Genomic DNA, 16,371 nt, shown 5'->3' on the forward strand with positions numbered 1-16,371 from the left:
GACTGAACCAAGGAGTCATACGAACACTTTTTCCTTTTTTTTTTTTTTTTTTTTTTTAAATTTTTGGTTTTTGGAGATAGTGTTGACAGGGTTTTTCTGTGTAGCCCTGGCTGTCCTGAAACTCACTCTGTAGACCAGGTTGGCCTTGAGCTCACAGAGATCCCCTGCCTCTGCCTTCCAAGTGCTGGGATTAAAGGTGTGTGCCACCACTGCCTGGCCACTTATTTCCTATTTACAACATTTATAGAATTACTACTTACTTATATGTGGAACATATTATAAGAGGAAATTTACAATAGTAAAATCAACACCAAATCAGACAATTTTAAAGGACTAGAACTCACAAAACCATCATCCCTACAAACAAGGATGAGATGGTTACTTAGGAGCAAACGTAGATACCAATTTTCTGCCCTTCAACATCAAACATGTAGAATTAAACATATTACAGAGGAATTCTTCAACTTTTAACAAAAGCAGACTGGATTGTGAGTATGGAAGGAAGCAGAGAGCTAAACATAAGAAAACTTTATGAAGAAATGATTTGCCTTCTCCAACCTTCATGAAATGAGGAAAGGGGGTTGAGACACAAGCACTAGCTATAAAACAAGTAATCATGAAGGACGACCAAGAGGAACAGAACAAGGATGGTAGAGATGAGCATCACTGATGTGGCTAAGCCTGAGCCCCCAGTTAGATGAGGGAAGACCCTCACTTCATGCTCACTGCCTAAGTCCCACAAAATGCAAAGGTGATGTTCTTAGGTGCTGCTGTCTCCCAAGCTGCTGCCAGTCCTTCCCATTCTCCCTATCAGAGGTGTGGAGTCTCTTAGAAAAGTCTCTAGCAACTAAACTTAAGGATCCATTTCTGTACAATAAGCAAATGATTTCAAGATCGCACAGAACAAGACTAGTAGAACTTACCTTTAGAAAGTCAAATTTTGAGTTGAATATGGTATAAGGGAAAGTGTTTTTAAAAGTAGAGTTTTATAAAACAATAAAATTTAATTATTAAAAATTATTGTAAGTTTATACAAATGTAATATGAAAATTTAAGAACTTTAACACAAATGTTGTTTCCCCCAAGTATTTTTACCTGCCCACAATGATGGCAAGGAGCTTCTGCACCGGTTTCAGAATAAGCAGCAAGAGAGGGACTGGAGCGGCCTGAGCCCGTGGAGACGTGTGGAAACTCCGGGCGGCTCTTGCTGCAGGGCAGCTCAGAGGACACAAGGCTGCAGGAGCAGGACCGCCAACCCCTTCTCTCCCTCCGAGAGAACAGTACGTGAGAACAGTACGTTTGTCGGTAAGCACCCCCGTTTCCTGGCTTTGGCCATTTGAGAAGTATCTTGATTTTTTGTTACTGGAGGTCCTACAAAAATGGAAGTTTCCAGGCTGTAAAGTCAGCGAGTGACGCTGACTGACTGTGTTAAGTCCCCGACTCGCATTTACTACCCAAGGTCTTCGTGCTTGTGGACAGCCTGCTAGTGGTTTCCACTGTCTCCAGTTGGCCAGGGAATTCACTCCAGAGAGAAACCGGTTTCTCGTGGAAGACTGCAGTCCATACAGGAAGCTCATCTTGCTTTTGCTCGGCTACCTAAAACACAAAACATAAGATGTAAGCACCTGTGGAAAATAGTCTTTGCAAACCAGGAATGGGATGTTTAAGAAATGTGTTAAACATCATAAGATGAACGCCTGTGCTCCTGCCCATCGCCCACAGCAGCTCCTTTCGACAGGACAAACCAAAGGGGTACACACAGCATTAGTTCACTACACAGTGCTTATTTGCAACACTTGAATCAAAAACTTCATTTTAAAAAAAATTTTTTTTTATTGCAGGGAATCTATTTGATCAGAAAATCATTTGGGGAAAAGAGAAATAGTTTAGGTAAAACAAGAATAAATTTGTATCAACTGACAAGTACAATGAATATAATAGGACAGAAAAGTCTAACTTAACAACATTCCAATATATTCTTTCAAATAAAACCATGAGACTTAGCTAGGCAGGGTGGTGGATGTCTTTAATCCCAGTACTTGGGAGGCAGAGAGGCAGAGTCAAGAAGATCTCTGAATTCGAGGCCAGCCTGGCCTACAAAGGGAGTTCTAAAAAAAAAAAAAGGGAGAGAGACTTTCGATTGGAGTCAGGAAGTCAGGAAGTAAGAAGAGAGACTTTAATGCCACCTAAAAATAACTTTAAAGTCAGAATACATAAAACAAGGATTTGGCAGTAAGCAAAGAAGAATCAAAAGTTGGGAAACCAAATGAGAACCTACAACTAACCCAGAGAACCACCTGATGAGTCTAAAAACACAGGCAGGAGCGACTAGCCCCTTCACTGCTCTAACCTGCCGGTAGCTGGATCTTATAGGCAGAGCACAGGAACACAGAAGAGCAGAGAACTCAGTGTCTGCACAGGCCCTTGCTAGTCCACTAAGTACTAGCTGGTCACATGAATAGGAAATCTCCCTGAAGCTTGGAAAGAACCAGCTGATGACCTGATGACTCTGGGACCACATGAGTGAAAGGAGAACTTGCTCCTTCAAGTTGTTCTCTGATACCCATACATGTGCTATGACAAACACATGCATAAAGACAGAGAGACACAGAGAGAGAGAGAGAGAGAGAGAGAGAGAGAGAGAGAGAGAGATATGTTGGGAGAAAAAAAGCAGAATAATCAAATGCATTGAATAAACTCTGCAGTGAACATCAGCTTCAGAAGTCAAGTGAGACAAATGGATGTGTCTGAACACAGATGTGCTATTGTAGGAAATGACTTTTCTTAGATGATATGGATGCGAATATCTCATTCCTGACATACGTAATAAAGTATTTATTCATGAATGAAGCTTATTTCCAAGTACTCTTGCAAATACATGCAGACATATACAACTCCACACAACTGTACGTTCACAAGCATATACACACACAGGACATAGAGCCAAGGCTGTAATACTGATAATCATATTTTGTGGCTATATCTATCTTCCTCAAATATTTTTCAATTTTTCTAATGTTTTAAAATCTCATGGAGGGTGTGTCATGAAACTAACTTTACTATTACAATATTAATACCTAAAAAGATGTTTCAAAACTGCTAATTTTAGTGACTAGCATTGTCTGCATAGTTGACAATTTGAAGGTTATTAGATTGTACTTGTATGTAATTTGTACACTACACTTTTGTGTTATTAATTTATAGAGTGAATAAGGCCAACACTAAGTGAAAATTAACCCCATGGAAGCCCTTTTTGAGATACTACCAACTAAAAACAAGTAGAGTCAACTTAACCTATTAATAGCTTGACATTAACAAGATACTTCCTGTTGTGGTATATTTGATCACAGTGTGACACTCTTGAGACTGTGTTAATAAAGTTAAACTTGGGTTTGGGGAGGGGAAGCCAGTGACATATTGACAAGAATTGACCATAGAGATTTTAGAGGACCCAGGATACAATAGAGAGGCACAGGAAGGCGTAAGGAGGGCCTTTTTGATCTGAGGAGTGTGGGGGAAAGGACAGCTGGTCGCTCCTCTGCCACTTCTTTGATGAGGTTTTCACCCTGACATTTGACTCCCAAGTTTTTATTGATAGAAGAACAAATTAGATACACACTTCAACTTTCTAGCTTCCTCTCTTCTGAGCTACACTAAACTAAGAAGTGAGGTGATGATAATGACAACGATGACGACAACGATGACGAGGATGATGATGATTTAAGTCTGAAAATGATTGCAAACTCGTAGCCATGTGTCACACACAGAGAAGTGATGGAGGGCTGCACCGTAAGGCTCCTCGCCATGCAGGCAGAGCTCCAGGTGCTCTTGAGGCACGCAAGAGATGCAGCTAACAGATGTGTGCGGCTGCTGCTGGTACAGCACAGCATCCTGTCTTACTGACACTGTTTTTAAAAGTAGAGAATCAACACCATCTATGGTAATAAGAGAAAGCACGTCATTACCATTAGCAAGTACTACATGCTATACGTAGCTGCAGGTCCTGTATGTGAGTAGTTTCTTAGCCTGCATTAAGACAGATACCATGTCACTAGGCAACAGGAGTGTCTGAGCTCCATAGTAACCTAATGGGACCATCTTCATGTATTTGTACAAGTCGTTGGGTTCTTCATTGGCTAAGTGGTATGGGAGCTATTGAAAGAACATAAAATATAGTCCTTATCTTTGTGGCGTTGGCATTCTAATCAAGAACTGGATTTATTGGGGGGAAAATACATGAAATTTCTTATTGATACCATGTGCTTTTTTTTTCTAGAAATCAAACCACAAAAACAACATGAACACATTTTCTTTCCTTCAAATCTGATGGCTTACTGTCGTAAAGCTTTTAGCACTTGCCTGACCATGACCTCAACTTAGGGAATAGGCCAGCAGGAGGTCATGTTAGCCCCTAACAGCCACTGGTCTCAAAGCCAACAGCAGACATCCACCACAGAGACAACTCCACATTAAGCATATCTAGCACAGGAATTAAAGAAGTGTGTACGTAGGGTCTGCAGTTGGTGCTGCAGCAAACCAAGCCCATGCAAGGTGGACCCATGAGGGAAAGCTATGTAACTGTTTGCGCAGAAAGGATGACGGAATATACATGTGGTAAATGAGAGACCACGGAGGGAGGGAGGGAGGGAGGGAGGGAGGGAGGGAGGGAAGCTAACCATGGATGCAGATGAGTGCCTGAAGGACTTCATGTTCTCTGAGATCACTGTGCTTTCCAATGCTGAATGAGCTTCAGAAGCTCCCTAAAGCAATTCCCCCTCTTGGTCCACTTTCTGAGTCTTACAGATGATCTCAGAGACATTTTCATGATTGAAGGCAGCCGCACAAGTTCACGCGCAAGCTAATATTTCCATGTAATACGTGCCAAGAAGCAGCCTGAGGGATCCCCCTTACACACATTTCCCAATCTTCCAGAGACTAAGCTCCAAACTATACTGGATTAGCCCTAGGATTTTAACACCCGAAAGAGCAAAGGCCACTTTAAATCAGTCCTGCCAATCTCCGTCCTTACTGTGTCAGCGCAGCTCACCCTGGGCTCTGTGACCCTGTATGGAGATTTTACCACCGGCTCTCTATCCACTCCACTTTAGTTCACCACCAACCCCTTCTCCAAGCAACCTAAAGCAATCCTTAAGAAAGGCAAATCAGCCTGGGAGAGTTGGTGCACGCCTTTAACCAAAAAAAAAAATCAAACAACAACATAAGTCTAACCCAAAGAGTCAGTCACACACAAAGAGATCTACTAACCTAAATCAGCAGTAAGTGCTACCTGCAAGTGTCCTGAAGCTAGTGTGCCAGGGCAGGCCTGTGTTCTGCTAGTGTGCCAGGGCAGGCCTGTCTTTCAGCACTTGAGTCATAGAGCTGTTCAAGATAATTTAAAAAACAAGACTTTCTTGGTGAGTTCCCGATAGAACATCTCACCAAGGCCAGCTGGACTGGATCTGAAAAAACATGGGACAAAACCGGACTCGCTGAACATAACGGACAATGAGGACTACTGAGAAATCAAGAACAATGGCAATGGGTTTTGATCCTACTGCACGTACTGGCTTTGTGGGAGCCTAGGCAGTTTGGATGCTCACCTTACTAGACCTGGATGGAGGTGGGAGGTCCTTGGACTTCCCACAGAGCAGGGAACCCTGATTGATCTAAGGGCTGATGAGGAAGGGGGACTTGATCGGGGGAGGGGGAGGGAAATGGGAGGCGGTGGCGGGGAGGAGGCAGAAATCTTTAATAAATTAATTAATTAATTAATTTTAAAAAAAGAACAATCAAAATAGATTTAAAAAAAAACAAGACTTTCTTGATGTAGGATTTCCCTCTGTATGCTATGAGAAACGGGTTGATTTAAGACATAAGAGTTAGCTAGAAATTAGCCTAAGCTATAGGCCAAACAGTGTTGCAATTAATAAAGTTTCTGTGTGATTATTCGGGTCTGAGTGGCCAGGAAACAAAAGTGCAATCTCTGCCTACCCTTTCTGTATAACAGGACAGCGGCAGAGACTAAGTTGGAGGTCAAAAGGAAGACCGCATAAAACTTCCTACAGAAATGCTCTCTGTGCTGTCCACTATGGCGGCCCTGGCACGTGGCTAGATACATCGAAGGAACGGGATTTGTAGGCTGCTTCACTTTTATTAAAGTTAATAAGAGGAGTTATGAACCAGTGGCTGTCACACTGAGCAGAGCAGGTTTGCATGTTAGAGGCAGGTGAGCTTCTGCAGAGCCAGAAAGGTGTGAACACAGCCACCCAGAGGAAGTCCCGCAATGTAACCGAATCAGACCTTCACACTGCCAAATGTTTCAAACCTTTCTACCCAGGCCACAGATTTACTGTGAAATTCACCTATATCCAAAATGTTGCCAACCAAATTAATAAAACTTGATCATCTTAACCAAACGTTCCACTATCTCATTTCATTCAGGAGTGTTTTAGTCATTAATTCATTAGATAATGAATGAATACGACACGTCAGACCCGTTCTGTGTAGCAGATACAAAGCAGGGATGAAAAAGGACAAAAATCCCCGCCCAGTCTGTAAGACTAACAAAGATAAAACACACTAATGGATACAAAAATAACCTCAGAAAAGACCTACATGTAATTTAGGGAGCAGATTCTGGGGGATCCAGTATTTCCTCTTTCTGGGCAGTTTAACTTCTACAGGGTTCATGAACTTTGTAAACACTAAGCCAAGCAAGCACTTCTGTAATTGCCACTGGTTCTCTATGAGCTTCAGTAAACATCCTAATGTTGCTTCCTGGCTGCCCAGTTCCACAGGCACCATCTCCAAGCCTCCTCCACCCACTGCTAAATTCTAGACTGTCTGGTTCACTGACATCCCTTCGACGATAAACTCCAGCCATCAGCGTATCACACACACACACACACACTCTTCACACCGCTTGGCTCCGCTCGTATGAGATGAAAACTGCTCATTTCGGGGCCTGTGCGAACATTTTTAACGCAGTCTACCAATAGGTCAAAACAAAAGGCCCAAACGCTAGGCACATAATTAAAATCATTATCATTTCTACCACTGACAATCACCTGCCTCCCAGAATAGAAACAGTGGTTGTTAATCTGAAATCATTAATTAATCCTTAAAATGGAGGGTTTTTTTTAAGGGGGTGGGAATCTATACGTTTTCAAAGAGCCAATCATCACACAGCACAGTACCTAAGAAAGAACCGGGGCTGCCATGTGCTCGTCAAAGGAGCATGGCAGATCAACGAACGTAGCTGGCAGACTTGTAGGATTAGGAAATTAATGATGTGAGAAAATTAAACTATTTGGATTGCTAGCCTCTAAGAACATTCCAGACCCTTAATTCTTCAAGTGCCATCCCAGAATGAGCAAATAGTGCACTCACTGGCTCTCTCACAGCTGACGTCTGGAAGACAGTCTTAACAACTCTCCCTGAAAACGACTATTTCTCCTCTAGTTTCTATGGAAACAGCTGTCAGATTGGCAAAAATAGGACATGCACTTTGAAATAATCATTCAAGCTAAGTGCATGATGGGCGGCTTCTAAAAAAGAAAGTTATCAGGCTTGGCTCTTCAGTTTCCAAATGTCACACAGCACCCCTGCACCTTGGCTGGGGATGCTGGCTACGGAGCTAAATCCTTTTTAGGAGGGCTCCAAGACCTTGAGAGTCGCCCTGAGGCGGTCAGTTCCTACGAGCTATCAACTCCTAAATTACAACTGTGGTTATTTTCACCTCCTAAGACTAACGTTTCTGGCTGAGGTTTGCCCAGCTCAGGTGCTCCCTGTCGCACCGCAGGTGACATGTAAATAATATTTAAAAAGGATCCTTGAATACAAGTTGCTTAGGATTCAGTAAGTTCCCTGGAACTGTCCTGATGCTAATAGTTGCGACAGGAGCATTTGTCTCTCAACAAGGAGGAGCGGCGGGACGGGAGGGGAGACCCGCACAGGCCAGGCCAGCCCAGCCACACCGCAGGAGGAAGCGCTGCTCAGAAGGAACCCACCACCGCCGGCGGCGGGAGGCAAGCTTCCAGAAAACCCGCCACCCCGGCCGTTCGCGCCGACCCAGGCAGGGCCCATGCCCACCGCAGCCCCGAACCCCGGCCCCAACTCCCCATCTCCGCCCTCCCCGCCCAGCGCAGGGAGAATGCCGAGCCGTCACCGTGAGCACGCACTCTAGCCGCGGCCTGAGCGGGATCCAGCAACGGGCCTCCGCGCAGGCGCACACCCTCCCAGGCCCCGCCCCCTCACTTCCTGCCCTTGGGACCTCCCGGGCGCCTTTGGCCCCGCCCGCGCCTTTTGCCCCCTCTGGCTGTAGCGCCTTGGCACACCCGTGTGGCTGGAGGAGGATACTCCTGGATAAGCCACCTGCCGGGAACTACACACTTCCTTGATACTCGCCATGACTGTGTTGGATCCTCAGTTCTGCCCCAGGGGAAAGCGATTCAGGAGGCTGATGGAGGACTGAGATGCCTTGATTTGAAGCTGCCTTGCGCTGATGGTTTTGATTATGGGTGAAACATTAATTCCAGAATTCCATTTACCGGTACTCCTCCCGCAGTCCTAGGGTGGTAAGTCTGCATAAACATAAGACTAAAGATAAAAGACCATTTCACCAGGATCTCTTGAGAAGGTCAGCAGAATCCATGACAACCGCTTCTGTAGTGTCCTAAGACACGATTTCACTGTGGAAAGGGTTTGCACAGGGGTGTGAATACTGGCAGGCGTGATACCACAGGAGCTGCAGCTAGCCACCACAGCCGAAAGATGATGCTTTGTGAATATATATGAATTATTCTGTGTTCCTAATAGGCTACCTGAGGGACACGTTAAAGCTAAACCTACTATTCATGTCTTCACTAATTCATCCAACAAATATTTATCTAGTGCGTGACAGCACTGTGCGTGGTAGAGATATTAAGATCAATATCATATAGTCACTATAATGACAATGTCACGCAGTGATGCTTGGGAAAGGTGGCGAGGGAGCATGGCAGCACTGGAGGTGCCGGCTCGTTCAATTCTTCACATCTGCTTGATGGGCCATGGAGATATCGATAACCAGTCATAAAAATGAAGTGACTCTACAAACCAATGGGAGCAGGAACTCTAATCCTAGGGATCACCGACAGGGAGGAAATGCCCCAACCTTTGGGTCATCAGTGAGGAAAGGAGTAGATGGGTTGAGAGGAAACAGATGTTGGGAAAGAGAACCCTGGGGAACGTCAACATTTTAAAATTCAAAAGAGGGCCCAGTGGTTCCTATCTTCAATCCCAACACGAGGGAGACTGAGACAGGAAGATGAGTTTGAACTCAAAACCAGGTTGCCAAATGACCTGATCAGCGTCAAGTCAACCTGGCATACAGAGTAAGACTCTCTCAAAAACTGAAAAATACAATGGAAGTTCAAAGGAGAGGCACTTACATAGATAGGGAGAGTCAAAATGAATGGGAGGAGGTTGGAGCAAATATTCACCATATTATAATTAATAGTAACTTAACTACTTAATTTTGAATTTATTTAGTGATCTTTTCTGGGCATAGTGGCACACCCTTCTCATTCCAGCATGTGGGAGGCTCAAGAAGGAATATGGCTGCAAGTTCAAGGCAAGGCAAGGCTACAGAGCAAGTTCCAGGCAAGCTCAAGCTGTATAAACCACATCTCAAAACAAACAAAGATAAAGGCATTTAGCATTTAAACTAATAAGTTTAGTTAATAGGTTATTGCCTGGCTTTTCCTTAGGTGTCCATTTCTTCTCCTGCTAGATGAAGAGGGCCATCACAGACCAACAAAATGATTCCATTCAAGTTTGCCTTGGTTGGCCAGTGTGCTCACAGGGGTTACTTGTGGAGCGTGGACGATTCTGGCATCTGCACCATGAACAGCCCTCGGGAGTGTTAGAGATGAATATAGGATGCCACAGGGCATGCGCTGGGATTTCTAGGTTCCTGTGTTCCAGAACAAGGAACTGAACCAGGGACGCATGGAGAAGCAGATACAGTTACTAGAAATGGGTAGTTCATTAAGAAAAAGAGAACTTGAGAGCAGCAAAGAGGGGCAGAGATCCAAAAAGGTCAGAAGCTCATTGGTGCCTGGTCACAAGAGTTGTGACTCTTTGTGGGCCATTTACCTAACACTTGCCAACCCTGCTTGCTGTTTCTTGTGCTTTGAAGAGACACCATGACCACGGCGACTCTTATAAAGGAAAGCATTTGGGTGGCTTATAGTTTTAGAAGTTTAATCCATTATCATGGCAGGACATTGCAGTGTGCAGGCAGATGTGGTACTAGAGAAAGAGCTGAGACCTCTTGCAGGCAATAGGAAGTGAACTCCTGGGCATGATTTGAACATATATGAGACTTCAAAACCTGTCTCCATAGTGACACACCTCCTCAACAAGGTCAGCCATACCTACTCGAACAAAGTCACACCTCCTAATAATGCCACTCCTTTTGAGGGCCATTTTCTTTCAAACCACCACATTCCACTATCTGGCCCCCAAAGGCTTGTAGTCATATCAAAATGTAAAAATGTATTCAGTCCAACTTCAAAAGTACCCATAGTCTATAACAGTCTCAAACTCATTTAAAAGGTCAAAGTTCAAAGTCTCTTCTAATATTCAAACAATCTCTTAACTGTAATCCCTTATAAAACCAAAATCAAAAAAGCATATCACATACTTCCAACATATAATGGCACAGGATATAGATTACCATTCCAAAATGTAGGAAAGGGGGCATAGTGAGGAAGTACTGGACCAAAGCAAGACTGAAAACCACCTGAGCAACCTCCAAATTCTGCATCCCCATGTCTAATGTCAAACTCTCTTCAGATCTCCAACTTCTTTCAGTTTTGTTGACTACAACACACTCCCTTCTCTTGGGCTGGTTCCAGTCTGTTAGCAGCTTTCCTCAGCAGATCCCATGGCTCCGCCATTTCCAACATCTTGGGGTCTTTAAGGCAATCCAGGCTTCAAGTTTATAGCTTCACACAATGGCCTCTCTGGGCCTCCATTCGGGGACACCCCTGACACATGCCTGACCTCCGTGACTCTCCTTAGTCACAGACGCAAATTCCATAACCCCTTTCTTCTACCCTTAACTCCAGAACCACATGGCTGAAGCTGCCAGGCTCTGCTGCTTACTGGGCTGGGACATGGCACACTTCTTCAATTACACCTTCACCAACTTTCTCTTTTCAATGGTTTCCTTTTCTGCCTAAACTTGACTGTTCTGAAACTGGACCTGTAGACCAAGCTGGCCTTGAACTCAGAAATCTTTCAATTGCATTTTGACCAGCTTTCTGGTTTTGATGGTTACCTCTCACTACACAAGTTTAGCTATTCCTAGAACTTGCTCTGTAGACCAGGCTGGCCTCGAACTCAGAGATCTGCCAACTCTGCCTCTGGCGTGCTGGGATTAAAGGTGTGTGCCACCATAACTGGCTCTAAGCTTGTCTTTAATTCCTTTTCACAAGTTGGAAAAAGATCCCACGAGGTGGAATCTTTTCCTGATGTCACCATTCCTTTTATTTCATTTCTTAATCTGATTATCTCCTTGAACACAGGACTTAGCTCCATTCAACTTACTGATGCCCCCTTTCTCCTCAGTCTGTACATTTGTATTTTTCCTTGCTCAGCTTGTTCCTTTTCATTATAAATCTTCATTAGAGTTAACATAATAAATACATAACCGAGTCTATACTAGGATATTTTGAGATTTCCTCTACCAACATAATCCAAATCTCTTCACTTTAGCCTCCAGGCAGATTTTTCAGGCAAGGGCAAAAAGCAGCCACTGTCTTCACCAAAACATCACAAGAACAATCTCTAGGCAACATACTAAAATTCTTCTCCTCTGAAACCTCTTTAGCAACTCCCCCCACAGTTCAAAACATTCTCAGATCCATTGTCTTTCATGCTCTACTAGTATGGTCCAATAAGCAGGGTTTAAAGCCTTCCATGGCTTTCCAAACCCAAAGTACCAAAATCCAAATTCAAAGTCAAATCCAAAAACATGGTCCAGGCTATCACAGCAATTCCCAAGTCCCTAGTACCAACTTCTGTCTTAGCTAGGGTTTCTATTGCTGTGAGGAGACACTATGACCATGACAACTCTCATAATAAAAAAAAATTTAATTGGGTTACTTACAGTTTCAGAAGTTTAGTCCATTATCATTGTGGCAGGACATGGCTGCAGGCAGGCAGGCATGGTGCTGGAGAAGGAATAGGAGTTCTATCTCTTGCAGGCACCAAGAAGTAAACTGACTCACTGGTCACGGCTTGAGCATATGTGAAACCTCAAAGCCTGCCCTCACAGTGACATGCTTCCTTCAACAAGGCCAGCCACACCTCCTAATGGTGCCACTCCCTTTGGGAGCCATTTTCTTTCAAACCACCACACCTCTCATTTGTAGATTAAACCTGCTCTGTCTCATACATGAGCTCTTGCTCAGGAATGGCTCCAGTCTTTTTCTGACATTGATCACTTTTTTTTCTTTAAAGATTTATTTTTATAGGTGCTTCGCCTGTCAAATGAAGGCATCAGATTGTGAGTAGCCCTGTGGATGCAGGGAGTTGAACTCAGGACTTCTGGAAGAGCAGCCATTGCTCTTAACTACTGAGCCTTCTCTCCAGCCTTGACATTGGCCACTTTCAGATGCTAATCTTTCTCAAAGAACTTCAGCTCTATTTTTTGTTCATTTTCTTTTGTCTCGTGTGAGATTTGTTTATTTGAGAACTTTGTACATACAAATAATGTATTTTGGTATATTCATCTCCTCTGCCCCTACCTCATTCAAGATTCCCTCCAAATTCCCCTTTCAATTTCATGACTTCTTTTCTTTCTTTAATAGCCCACTGAATTTAAATAGTGCTGTCCATGTGCATGTACAGCAATCCAACAAGAGGTTAACCTACCAGAGAACACCCCCAGCCCCTGAAAAAAAAAACAACTGTCTCTCCCTCCCCAGCAGCCATTAATAGCTCCCATAGCAGTCAATAACTCTTCATCTGTGCCCCTCCTGCTCCATGCTGCAATGCTGACTGGCTTGATCTTCTGCAAGTATCATTCAGGCTCCCACAGCTGCTGTGAATGCAGTAGTCCTGCCGAATCTAGATGACACTGTCTCTCCCCAGTCTTTCCTGACCTCTGGCTCTTACAGTCTCACCATCTCTTCTTCCATCATAAAAGTTACCAAGCCACTTGGCTAAACATGGACGAGAATTATGGGTTTAGTTAGGCTGTAAGAGCTAGTTAATAATATGCCTGAGCTAGTAGGCTGAACAGTTTATAAATCATATAAGCCTCTGTGTTTCTTTGGGACTGAATGGCTGTGGGACTGTGTGGGACAGAAACTTCTGTTTACAAAAATGTAAGGTGAAAAATGCTGACAGATTTCTAAAATAGGGTTTCTCTTTGTATTTAAGAAGTTAAGGCATCCTTCTGCTCACTTGAAGAGGATTTTTAAAGGTTTTTAGCCTACTGGTGATAGGGATCCCAGCAAGCAGGGCCATCCAGAATCTGGGTGAGCTTTTTGTGTATATAAGGGGGAAAGGCCATGTTACTGAGGCTACCACAAGATTCCAGCTTCCTTTCAGGAGAGTAAGAGACTATGGTCATAAATATGACTTCCTGTCTGGTGACTTACCAACCGCTATGGGCTGACCCTGGAGTCCAGAGGGCATCTGCTGAGATTTCCAGATTATTGTGTCCCCGAACAAGGAACTGGACCAGGGACACATGGATAATGGTAGAAGCAGAGTTGATGGATTAAGACGAAGAACACTTCTGAGCAAGGAAACAGACCAGAAAGCTGGGAAAGGTTAGGCGCTCAGTGACCCTGGGCCCCATCGGCCCCTTATATGTAGGCCTTGGGAGGGGTGAGAGCGAGTCAAAGTTCCAGCCTTTTCATTGGTCTCTTTCATGGCCTCATCTTGATGCTACTCTCTCCATCCCACCCTCCTGTCACACCAAGACAATGCCTACACTGAAGTCCCCTATACAGCTAACCTACATACACAAGCACCTCTTGAGGCTTTGAGTACCTGGGGCAGGTTTACATGCAGTGGGCTGAGGAGTGGGCAGGTAGACAGAGTGGCTAGGAACTAAGTGTTGGACGACCTTCCCCGTGCTCCTTTACCTCAAGCATTAACAGACCCAACATCTGTGAGAGTCTCCTGGGGCCATCACCACAGCTCCGACTTCAAGATGGCAGTGACCATGCCACGGCCCTATACAACAGGACTTGTAAATGCATAAGGAACATAAGAACGACTGTCTGTAACACAAGGTGAATGAGAAGAATGGGTGTAGATATCCTCACTTACAATCATGTTTGTTGTTGACTTCCAAAGGGACAAGAACTTCTGCGACTATTTCATATGTGTGTACTTGCATATATGTGTCTGTGAGTACATATGGAGTCCAAAGAACGGCCTTAGGTGTTGGTCCTTGGCTGTTGTTGTTGTTTGGAGACAGGGTCTCTGACTGACCTAGAGTTCAACCGGTAAGGTAGACTGAGTGACTGGCAAGTCCCAGGGACCCTTTGTCTCTGCCTCCCCGGTGCTATGATTACAGGTGGACACTGTTGTAATTTAAAAAAGCTGGGAAGAGAAGTCCTGCCATGCAACAAGGTTCCCATGGAAGGTTTATTGGAAGAGGAGAGAGAAAGGGCAGAGAAGGAGTCAGAGAGGGGCAGAGACAGGTCCCTGGGAACAAGAGTGGTGGAGGAGAAAGAAGATGGGCAGGCCCACCTTTTAAAAGGGTTCTAGCAAGTGTGCACGGGGTGCTCTTAGTGGCTGCAGCTGAGGAGGTATCCTGTGAGGACCCCAAGGGCAGGCCAGAACAGATGCCTGAATACTAATCTAACAGACACAGACACCAGTGCCCTTGGCCTTGGCCTTTTTTTTTCCTTTTTTTTTTTTTTTTTTTTTTTTTTTCTGAGACAGGGTTTTTCTCTGCCTATAACCCTGGCTGTCCTGGAACTCACTCTGCAGACCAAGCTTGAACTCACAGAGATCTGCCTACCAGTGCTGGGACTAAAGGCATGTGTGTCACCACTATCTGCCTTTCCCTTGGCCTTTTTCTCATGGGCTTGGTTCTTTTCACACATCAGGACCTTGTTTTTGCAAAGTAAGCAGTTTACTGACCACCATCTCCCTAGCCCTAAGTGAAAATGTCTTCCACTAAAAGAAAGACCATGCTGAGCTTAGAGCATGCCTGTAATCCCAGAACCTAGGAGCCTGCAGCAAGAAGATTGAAAATCTGAGACTGAACTGTGCGGTGATATTTCATTTGTATTTTAATAAATAAAGTTTGCCTGAAGGCCAGATCTCAAAACACCCACTCTAGTCAGCCATACAGGCCAGGCAATGGTGGCACACACCTTCGATCCCAGCAGCCACACTAGTTAACCATAGAGGCTGCATGGTGGTGGTGGTGCACGCCTTTAATCCCAGCACTAGAGAGAAATATAAGGTGGGATGAGACAGGAACTCGCTCTCTTTTCAGTTTGAGGATTTCTTAGAGGTAAGAGCTCTCTAGTGGCTCAGATCCAATGTCTGTCTCAGGGTTTTTATTGTTCGTGCTACAGAACTGGGCTAGATAGCAGGGTCCTGATGAGAGGAAGGAAAGGGGAGAGGGAGAGAAGGGGAGAGAGGTTTTCCTGTTTCTGTAAGGAATGCCAATCTAAGAGGTAGAAATCAGATCTCAGCAGCAATAAAAAGAAAGATATCGGAAATACGAAAGTGGCTTGAGCTTGAGTTAATCGTTTCCACTGCTGTGTGGAAGCGGTTCCACAGGTTCATGATGAAAGAATGGTGGGAATTAAAGGTAAAACAAAATGTGTGTCCTAGAGGAAGCCTTTTCTGGTGGACTGTGGAGCCCTGGTATGTGCTCGGCAAGAGCTGCTCAGAGCCAGCCCCCTCTGCCAGAGAAGGGTCCTTCTGGAGCCTGCTGCATGAGGAACAGCAGCCCGACCTCCAGCCAGAAAGAGGATTTGGGGGGTGATTTTGCAACTGTGATCAGGAGCTACATGGTGACATTTCGAATCTTATTTTAATTTTCAGCCGTCTAAACTTGGGTTTGCTGCCACCAAGTGGTGGGATCTTCTCTAAGCGACTGTATTTCTCTCTGTCTTTATAATTTTTAAAATTTCATCTGATTGCACTCAAGCGAGGTAACCCAGACCCAAAAAGATGAACATGGGATGTATTCACTCATAATTGGCTTCTAGCCATAAATAAAGGTCACGGAGTGTATACCTGGTGAACCTAACGAAGCTAAAGAAGAAGGTGAACCCAAGAAAAAACATATAGTTATCCTCTTGGCTAAGGGAAGTAGATAAAATTGCCGGGGACAAAATT

The 16,371-nt window shown here is 44.4% G+C and overlaps 2 protein-coding genes across 3 annotated transcripts in view; one reads left to right on the forward strand and one right to left on the reverse strand.

The window, feature by feature from the left end:
- Oma1 (OMA1 zinc metallopeptidase) overlaps nucleotides 1–8,249 on the reverse strand; it is a 67,144-nt gene extending 58,895 nt beyond the window's left edge. The window contains exons 1-2 of one of the 2 annotated variants that reach the window (XM_050136232.1): nucleotides 8,181–8,249; nucleotides 1,096–1,596 (exon numbers count right to left, since the gene is read on the reverse strand). In XM_050136232.1, the coding sequence (XP_049992189.1) occupies nucleotides 1,096–1,577 (482 nt within the window). In that variant the 5' untranslated portion in view covers nucleotides 1,578–1,596; nucleotides 8,181–8,249. Of the gene's footprint in view, nucleotides 1–1,095; nucleotides 1,597–8,167 lie in introns of both variants that reach the window. The other variant, XM_050136233.1, reaches the window with a different exon arrangement.
- An 89-nt stretch (nucleotides 8,250–8,338) lies between these two features.
- Nucleotides 8,339–16,371, forward strand: part of CUNH1orf141 (chromosome unknown C1orf141 homolog) — a 59,015-nt gene continuing 50,982 nt past the window's right edge. Inside the window, exon 1 of the mRNA XM_050136442.1 lies at nucleotides 8,339–8,576. The gene's annotated coding sequence lies outside the window, so the exon portion shown is untranslated. The remainder of the gene's footprint in view (nucleotides 8,577–16,371) is intronic.

The sequence above is a fragment of the Alexandromys fortis genome, unplaced genomic scaffold, assembly GCF_014885135.2.
Source record: "Alexandromys fortis isolate MF-2015 unplaced genomic scaffold, M_Fortis_MF-2015_v1.1 scaffold_13, whole genome shotgun sequence".
Lineage (NCBI taxonomy): Eukaryota > Metazoa > Chordata > Mammalia > Rodentia > Cricetidae > Alexandromys > Alexandromys fortis.